Source organism: Gymnoscopelus braueri (assembly GCF_963280865.1).
Source record: "Gymnoscopelus braueri genome assembly, chromosome: 18".
NCBI classification, from domain to species: domain Eukaryota; kingdom Metazoa; phylum Chordata; class Actinopteri; order Myctophiformes; family Myctophidae; genus Gymnoscopelus; species Gymnoscopelus braueri.
The window spans coordinates 9,228,000-9,238,008 of NC_137618.1; the positions used below are offsets into that span (position 1 = coordinate 9,228,000).

At 42.9% G+C, this 10,009-nt stretch overlaps 2 protein-coding genes across 2 annotated transcripts in view; both read right to left on the minus strand.

The window, feature by feature from the left end:
* Window positions 1–3,553, minus strand: part of cerkl (CERK like autophagy regulator) — a gene marked incomplete at its 5' end in the record, with an annotated part of 43,350 nt that extends 39,797 nt beyond the window's left edge. Inside the window, 3 exons of the mRNA XM_080457260.1 lie at window positions 804–916; window positions 1,271–1,302; window positions 3,467–3,553. Of these exons, the coding sequence (XP_080313386.1) occupies window positions 804–916; window positions 1,271–1,302; window positions 3,467–3,553 (232 nt within the window). The remainder of the gene's footprint in view (window positions 1–803; window positions 917–1,270; window positions 1,303–3,466) is intronic.
* Window positions 3,554–7,571: 4,018 nt separating this feature from the next.
* Window positions 7,572–10,009, minus strand: neurod1 (neuronal differentiation 1; the record flags this gene model as incomplete). Its single annotated transcript, XM_080457261.1, has 3 exons — window positions 7,572–8,176; window positions 8,796–9,025; window positions 9,792–10,009. The coding sequence occupies 3 exons, from the start codon at window positions 10,007–10,009 to the stop codon at window positions 7,572–7,574; spliced, it is 1,053 nt and encodes a 350-aa protein (XP_080313387.1).

Consider the following 10,009-nt stretch of genomic DNA (forward strand, 5'->3'; position numbering starts at 1 on the left):
AGGTGCGTTTAATGTCAGAAGCAGAACTGCTGGTTTCAATTCAAATCACTTCAAATCACTTCAAATCACTTCAAATTACTTCAAATTAATTCAAATCAATTCAAATCAATTCAAATCACTTCAAATCACTTCAAATCACTTCAAATCACTTCAAATTAATTCAAATTAATTCAAATCACTTCAAATCACTTCAAATCACTTCAAATCACTTCAAATTAATTCAAGTCAATTCAATTCAACGTACTGTACATACTTCACTGGCGTGAATGTTTGTGTTCTTTGTGTCTCACTCTGTCTCTCTCTCCATCTTTCCTTCTTTCTCCATCTACAGTCTATATTTCAGACCTCTCCTGCCAATCAGAATCAGATGCAACCTGATCTGATGTTCTTACTAAAGTTCCCAGCATGCACACACAAGAGCACACACATATATATCATATAAACACTGAACGGTCAAACGATAAAAAAACATTAAAACATTAAAAATTATGGAGATGGAAGGTTTCTGACGGACAGCAAGGACATATAGATCCTATGAAAATAGAGATACATGAAACGTCAGTAAAATCAACAGACCTCAGAACTTCCTATATAACAATAAAACACTTTCTCCAAAATACGTAAGCATCCCAGTCCAGTCCAACAATAAGACAGACAGACAGACAGACAGACAGACAGACAGACAGACAGACAGACAGACAGACAGACAGACAGAAACAATGTAACTACTGTAGTTGCCATGACAGCATGACAGCCTTGACACCTGTGGGTTTCTATGGCAAAGGATGTGAGTGGTAACTGACCTGTGGGCATCTCTGGGACGATGGGTGTCCATGACAACTGCGCGTTGGTGAGCAGGACGTCATGACTGATCTTCCCCAGACGGAAGATTCCCCTGAGCAGGACAGATTCTGGCCTAACACACACACACACACACACGCACACACACACGCACACGCACACGCACACGCACACGCACACGCACACACACACACACACACACACACACACACACAGTCAGGGTTAATGTGGAAAGTGTTATATTATACAGATGTGTAACCCTACACTCAAATTATAGCATTCAAAATAATATCTGTCACAAATAGTCCATTACATGGACAGTAATCAAGGTGGGATAAGAATAACTAAGAACCCCTTCTCGTGATAGAAAAGCCCCCATTAATTTTGGAAACCATATTATTCATGTGAGTTGTTGACCATGAAAATCTTCTCTCAAGTGTCTCGCCCAATAATCTGCCTTCTTTTATACCCCTTGCAGAGAGCTATAGTACAGGTCTTGATCTATACATGGATCACGCCTGGAGCCCATCACACTTTAGAGATGTTTAACTTTAGCTTGTTTTCAGAAAGCCATTGAGTTTTGACTCAGTGCAATACATTCAAGTGCAGTAGATTAGAACAACTAAAAAACAACAACAATGAAGCAACAGCAGTGAAACGGATGGATATAGTCATCTGTTTGTGATGGACAACAGGTGACGGAATCATATGCTGCTACTGTACATGTTTCTTGTTTTTCCAAATGACACCAGATGATACAATTTATGAACAGCACAGACTTATATTGAACTAGCACTGGTGTTGCGTAGGTAAAATATGCACAAAGCAATGTGCCATGATCTACGCTATGGCACCCTAGATCATATCATACTGCTATGCACATTTTACGCAGGTTATACAACTGTAATGCACCCAAGGGTGCTAGGAGGTACAGCAAGGTGGCCCTCTGGGAATCAGAAGGTTCCTGGTTCGATCCTCAGCTCCTTCTGACTTCGTTGTATCAAAGTGTCTTGGAGCAAGACACTGAAGTGAATATGAACCCCTAACTGCCCCAATGAGGTTGGTGCCCTGCATGGTTGCCTCCATCGTCAGTGTAGTGTGTGAATGTAAATGACATAAAAGTAGAAATACAGACCATTTTAATAGTATTCTTTCAGATCTCACCAAATACTCAAAAGAATCTGACAGCTACAGCTCATTCCCAATTCATCTGCTATAGAGTTCTAAGTAGAACTGGATTCATCCGTGATCATTGAGTCAAATGATTGTCAACGCATTCTCATACCTGTTGCGTCAAACGGGTGACGAATTGGGACAGATTTGACCATGCATCACCCGTCATGTCGTGTCGCATGTTGACGAGAATGTGATGATTTACAATAGAACTTTGGCCTCACCCTAACTTCCTTTGCAGGTGTTACCAATGATGCTAATTAACTAAATTAAGGTTGTGGTTGGGTCCATCAGCCTGATCTCCAAGAATTTAGTATACATTGCACGGATCCAGTGCACGTCATTCCGTGCATAGTCGCCTAGAAACCCCGAAAATCCGTGCATATGTACGGCGAGTCCCACGGTGGCCGTAACCAGTTGCAACCCGGAAAAACCCGGAAGCAGAGCAGTCCCCACAACAAAATGTACGATTCTGTGCCTATCGGTACGTAACTCAAACGGCGCTGAGTAGGCTCAAGGGAACGTCGCAACGTTAGGGACGGCAACTCGCTCGCTTTAGCTCACTCGGTGGTCCCTTACGTGGCGACAGTTCCCTTGAGACTGCGCGCCTCCGAAATGGTTTAGTCATAACGGGGGAGATGCGAGGCGGCTATGCACGGATTTTCGGGTTTTTTGTTTTTTATGCACGGAATTTGAAAAACGTTCAATGACAACGTTTCCTCTGGCGATCGGGTTGCAGCCGTCCATTCTGATATTGTGCATGTTGGCTCACTGGAAACACTCTGGGTCTCAAATGTGTGGTCCAGGGACCTGGTGGTTCCTTGAGGGGGTTCCAGATGTCACCTTACGGTTGTGTATTCTATCTGAGAGTGTGCAAATGGAACTAAATGGACCCGGTCAATTGGCCTGTGTTAAGGGGAGGGTGATATTGGTCATTAGGGTGATATAGGGTGATATTGGCACATACTCCTACGGCTGAGGCGCACCTCAGGGGAGTGATGGGTGGGAGGAGTAGGATGAAGGCTCTACGTCCTCCCGGTGGGGGCTCCTCACTGGCAGGTGAGTCAGTAGGATACAACAGCAGTGACGACACAGAAATGTGTGTGGGGAGGAATTAATTGGCATTAACTACTAAATTGGGGAGAAAAAGGGGTAAAAAAAAGATTTGGCTACTCTAAATTTATAACCAAAAAAAGCAAGGCAATGTCACACACACACGCACACGCACACACACACACACACACACACACACACACACACACACACACACACACACACACAGAGAGAGAGAGAGAGACACGCGCGCACACCATTAAACACTAACAAACCTTTGATCCCCCTCCTCCTCCCCCTTCTCTCGTTTCTCCTCCTCCTCCTCCTCTTCTTCTTTTTCTTCTTCTTGCTCTTTCTTCCTCTCTTTCCCTTTCTTCTTTTTCTTCTTCTTCTCCTCCACCACGTTCTGTCTCTTTTTCTTCTTCTTCTTTTCTCTGACAGGCGACGTCGCTTCGGTGTCGCGCGGCTCCTCCTCCGGGCTGTCGCTGCCGCTGCACGCGCCGCCGGCCGGTGAGTGCGACGTCATCGCTATGGCAGCCTACGCACTTATGAACTGAAATATTATATGAAATATGAGCGTTAAAAAGAACAGGACAATGAACTGACAAACCGACGAAACTGACGCTCGTCGCTAAAACTGTTATTTCCTCGCACCGCCGGTTTCCTTGGAGACGGTTTAGCGCGCGCCCCCGGCTGTGTGAGGATTCCCCTGCGGCGCGCCCCCGTGGAGTTAGTTACCGTCCTCACGGGAACGCGCACAGCCTGCCCTTGAGCTGAGCAAACTGTTACATTCATCAAGACAAGTGATGGAAAAAGTATTCAGATGTTTTACTTAAGTAAAAGTATCAATACTGCAATGTCGAAATACTCTGTTACAAGTAAAAGTCCGGAATTCAAAATTTACTTGAGTAAAAGTACAAAAGTATTGGTATCAAAATGTACTTAAAGTACCAAAAGTAGAAAGTACTGTCTCACAAGTTTTCAAATTATAAATTATAAAAACGTTTTGAAAATAGCAGATCTACAAGCTCACAATGCATCGCATTGAAATGAAGTGGCTGAAATGTATAGGGCTGAAGTGGGTAATGTATGTTTTGTAATAATAATCTAAATCTACAAAGTATAAATAGTAACTAATAATTGTAGTGGAGTAAAAGTACAATATTTGCCTCTGAGATGTAGTGGAGTAGAAGTAAAAGCCTGAAAATTGGAAATACCGGTACTCCAGTAAAGTAAAAGTACCTCAAAATTGTACTTAAGTACAGTACTTGAGTAAATGTACTGAGTTATTTCACACCACTGCATTCATCGAGAGATAATTTTAGTTTTTACATAACATTATAATGTTCTTATTTTGATCACAATACCCCATTACTGAATGTCAGTCTCCAGGTTTTCTTCAGACACCGATTTACTATCATCATCATATTACTATCATGGCACATCGAGGAGTGAGGAGTCCACTAGTACAGTGGTTTCTCAAGTTACAGACCTGTAATGGTCATTCAGGGCTAGCTCTTTATGTGTTTGTGTAATATTATGGTCCGCTGATTTGCATGTCCATGGCAAAAATAGAATTTCGACGAAAAATTTCCACCACAAGCCAGCATGGCGATGACCGCTGTGTTATAGGCCTATTGTGAATTTCCCCCCATGCTGTTTAAGAGGCAGCCTCTGATTGGCAGTTCCACTCTCATGGCTAATGACAGAAAGGTGTCTGCCATTGCTATTGGTTTAATTAACCAATGCACTGTTTCATTGTCTCTCTGTTCTCAATTCAATTCAATTCAATTCAATTCAATTCAATTCAATTCAATTCAATTCAATTCAATTCAATTCAATTCAATTCAATTCAATTCAATTCAATTCAATTCAATTCAAATTAGCTTTATTGGCATCGTCAAAGCAAGTGTCAAAAGCATAATAAAATATTTATTTAAAATGACAGACAGACAGACAGACAGACAGACAGACAGACAGACAGACAGACAGACAGACAGACAGACAGACAGACAGACAGGTGTGGTCTGTATTGAAGAAAAACAGTAGCCTGGTATCCAGCCTGCTTCGCTACGTTCGGCGGACTTAAGAGAGAAAATAAAGTCCGCCGAACGTAGCGAAGCAGGCTGGATCCCAGGCTAGAAAAACAGTACATGTACACATAAGAGTATAGAGGTACTGCATATCCTAGTAAAGCCTCTAGCATTGAAACCCCTACATCTACAGTCAGGGAAGGTAGGGATTTGTACAAATGCAACTTCTTATGTGTATGGGGACATAATGTGCTAAATAGTTATTACAGTTAGTTACATAGTGGAGCTTTAAGGTCTAGCCATCTGCACTTGGGACTGACTGCAGAGTTAGCATAAAGATTATTATGAATACATTTGTAAGTATAGTACAATATAGGCGTAAGTATAATGTAGGCCTGTGTGCAAAACTGCCACCAGTAATATGAACAAACTGTAAAATTTTCAATGAATGAATATACAGTATCTACAGACATTGGATATGAGGCTGATTATAGTGTCAACCCAACCGGCCCACACAGATGTAATAATGAGGCCTGATGGCTTGCTGCAGGGTGGGGATCCATGATCTGCTTTTGATATCAGGCAGCCTCCGCACACTCGAAACTGTGCAACATCAGATTTTTTTTTTTTTTTTATATATTTAGCAAGCTTTTGATCATAGACCTTCTTCGGGCTGATGGCCAAGTTTAAGATAAGAATTGAATACATCAATAGGAGGCTCCTGAAAAACACATTCTTTTTTCAATAGTAGTGGATGGAGAGAGAGGATTTTCATCCAACCAAGCGTAGCAGAGTGGCTCAGAGCCTCTGCCTGATGACCAAAAAGCCCTCTCTTTAACTGACTTGAATTTGTTGTAATTAAATCTTTATAGTTATAGTTAACTATAGTTATAGTTAGTATAGTGAATTTATCTTATTCATGTAGTTTCGTTCTAACCTGTGTATATAAAACTGAGATATTCAGCAGAAAGGAACCATTATGAAGTGGTTCACTAAATGAGAGACAGAAACACAGGTAAATCCTTTTAATTTCCTTTTAATAAAATGTTTTAATAATCATCTATCTTATAAAATATTAATATGGAATGACATGAAATAACGTCGACTAACTGAAACATTATAAAAAACAGACAGAAGTCAGAGAATTGTGTACAAAAACACGAGAAAAATGAACTCAGCAGGACGTAGAGATTAAGATGCTGTTGAAAAATAGAAATGTTTATTATTATTGTTGCTTATTTATTTTATTATTGGCCAAGTATTTTAAAGATTGCATAGTTTATCCCAGATTATTGCTTAGTGATTTACAGTATGTCCAGTGATATATTATATAACAACAAAAATAATAATTATTATTATAACTGTGGAGACCGCTGTACGTCGTCACTCTGACATCATCGTTACAAAAACAAACAGGAAGTGACATCAGAGCCACGCAGAGAGATCGATATGGCTGGTGTCCATGTTAACCACATTAACCCTGGATTCCCTATTTTGGGCATGTCATAAAAAAAATAACATTTTCAAGAATGTCCAAAAGATCTCAACATTTTTCAAATATAAAAAAAGAAAATGTCAACATTGTTCAGATATTTAAACAAAAATGTCAAAGATAACAATAGCCAATCTGCAAAGCTCACAAATTGTAGATCTGCAACTTTCGAAAATCATAGATCTTATTGTATTATAATAACCTGGAGCCTGTTGTTAGCCTTAGTGGCTAATCTAACACTGACATACACAGACGTGCATGCACTGAATGCAGTAAGACACTTGAAAAGAAGACAAAACGCCCACATTCATCACCAGCAACAAGGTCAATGGATCAATTACAAACAAAACCAAGCTGCAATGTTGTGAATTTAAAAGCCAATTAAGTGCACAGAACGTTTAGATTAGCTAATCTTCAAAGCACAAATCTTGGTTTTTCGATTCTTAAAAAAAAAAAAGCTAGCAAATTGTAGATCATGGCTAGCTTGTAATGCAACTGAACAAGTAGCTAGTTGCAATTCTAAATCACATAACATTGTAGTTGTGTACAAGAAACATGATCAAACTGTTTCCGAATGTTGTTTCCGACATTTCCAAAAGTTTGTGAAATGCTATACGTACATTGCTAGCTGTCAGCTTAGCAACAGTCGTCTGTATGGCTCTGGTCGTATACTACATGTCCTTACACCGGTGGCTCTCAACGCGGGGTCCGGGAACCCCCAGCGGTCCTTAAGGGGCTTGTAGGGGGTCCCCAGCTAAATTATTTTAGTTAGGAACCATGTGGTCCCTTAAAGGTCTGTAACTCAGAGAGTCTGAGTGCACAACTGGAACCAAATGGACCTGTAAGGGTCCTGTAAGGGTCCATTCGGTTCCATTTGTGCACTCTCAGAGTTATGGGGGTCCGTGGCCTTAATGCATACCAAACTGGGGGTCCTTGAAATGGAAAAAAAAAAGGTTTGAGAACCACTGCCTTACACAACGCAAACGCACAACCGTCAAGTCTTTTTCACCAAGGAGTCCTCAGGAGTCGTTAAAGATGGCGCTGATCTGACCGTGGTCGAACCCCATCATCACGCCGTCCATCTGCAGCTCGGCGGCGCACCGCGGGGTCGAACCGCCGCCGTACACCGGTCCCGCCCCTCCTCCCCCGCCCCCTCCTCCTCCTCCTCCGTAGGTCATGGAGAAGGTGAACTCGGACCCCGACAGGAGGGGCATGTCGTGTTTGGAGAAGGAGGAGGAGGAGGTGAAGTTTCCATTGACGCTGAGGGGCGGGCTGAGCGGGGCGCCATCGAAGCCCCCGGGACTGGAGCAACACTCCACCAACCCTGAGCCCTCCAGGAGGGGCTCGAACCCACCGCCGCCGTACTGGTGGTGGGGGTGGTGGTGGGATTTGACCACGTGGTGGAAGAGGTGGTGGTGGGAGGGGGTGGCGGAGGAGTCCATGGTGCCGTAGGGAGGGCTGGGCAGGCCGGCCGTGAGCCCGGGGCTCTGGTAGGAGTAGTGTCCGGGGAACGGCGCTCCGCTCTGGGGGTGGAGGTGAGAGGGCTGGCTCTGCTCGGGGAGGAAGGTCCTGGGGTTGAGCTGCAGACAGCCGGCCACCAGGTTGGTGGTGGGCTGGGAAAGACCTACACACGCACGCACGCACGCACACACACACACACACACACACACACACACACACACACACACACACACACACACACACACACACACACACACACACACACACACACACACACATACACATACACATACACATACACATACACATACACACACACACACACACACACACACACAGATTGATTAGTTGTTCTAGTACTTCTGGTTTTCTATCCTACCAGAACCTCTAGTACTGCTGGTTTTATATCCTACCAGGACCTCTAGTACTGCTGGTTTTATATCCTACCAGGACCTCTAGTAGGCTACATGGTTTTCTATCCTACCGGGACCTCTTGTACTGCTGGTTTTATAGCCTGCTGGGACCTCTAGTACTGCTGGTTTTATATCCTATCGGGACCTCTAGTACTGCTTAATTTCTATCCTACCAGGACCTCTAGTACTGCTTAATTTCTATCCTACCAGGACCTTTAGTACTGCTGGTTTTCTATCCTACCAGGACCTCTAGTACTGCTGGTTTTATATCCTATACCAGGACCTCTAGTACTGTTGGTTTTATATCCTATGAAAATGTATTCTTATTTATTTTTACCATTGGGATTCACAGTATTGGGGTTGTTGTACCTTTGCACAGCGCCTGGACAAAGCTGATGACATCTGGAGATTTCCCCGAGCGGAGGATCTCGCTCAGAGCCCAGATGTAGTTCTTGGCCAAGCGGAGCGTCTCGATCTTGGACAGCTTCTGGGTCTTGGAGTAGCAGGGGACCACCTTCCTCAGGCTCTCCAAGGCGTCGTTCAGGCCGTGCATGCGGTTCCTTTCCCTCGCATTGGCCTTCATTCTTCTCATCTTAAACCTGGAGAGGGACGTGCATCATCGATTAATATGAACATCATAATCAGTCAAATATGAACGTCATAATCAGGTAATATTCTGAACATAAAAAATGTATATGGTGCATTTATATTTATATATATAAAATTAAATGGTGCGCTTCTACTATCGTCTTCCACAACAACGGATCACGTTATGTGAAACGTATTTAATGTGTAGATTTATTTTGGGATACAGGATAGGTGGGCACCATAGGGATATCTGGGCACTAAGATGTCAAATTGGCTATTTTTATGCAAAATGTAAAAGAATAAAATATTTTATAAGTAATGTAAAGTATACATGATGTTAACATGCACGGTACATCATTATCAGACTTCATTTTATCCTTCAACTTCTTCTTTATGCCCCAAAATGACTGGATATACAGGTTTTGTAGCAATTGTAGAAATATTAGACCTTAATTGTCAAATGTTTAAGCATGTTCTAATCATGTATTTAACATTTTGGAAAAAAATGCCATTTAACACCGAGGTGCCCACTCTTCCTTGGTGCCCACCTATCCTGTTACCTTAATTTGCAGTGGAAGTTAATGGGGCTCAGATCAGGCTGAAACCATTGTCCAGATTTGTCCACATTGTCACAGAATGACTGACGTCACAGAATGACTGACGTCACAGGCTGGCCACATGAAGTGCAACAGCCACATTCCTTTTGAACTGTGGCGCTAATTAAATGTCATTCTACTTACTGAATCAACTAATCAACTCATGAATGAATCAACAGACCTCTGCACACGAGCTTTGGTCATCTTCTTCTTCCTGGGACCACGTCGTTTTGGTTTGTTGTTCTCTCCGTCTTCCTCATCTTCCTCATCCTCCTCTTCCTCATCCTCCAACTCTTCCTCCTCTAACTGCTGTAATCCGTCCTCGTCCTCCTCCTCCTCCTCCTCCTCCTCCTCTCCTCCTCCTCTCTCCTCCTCCTCCTCCCGTCTCCATCTCTGCAT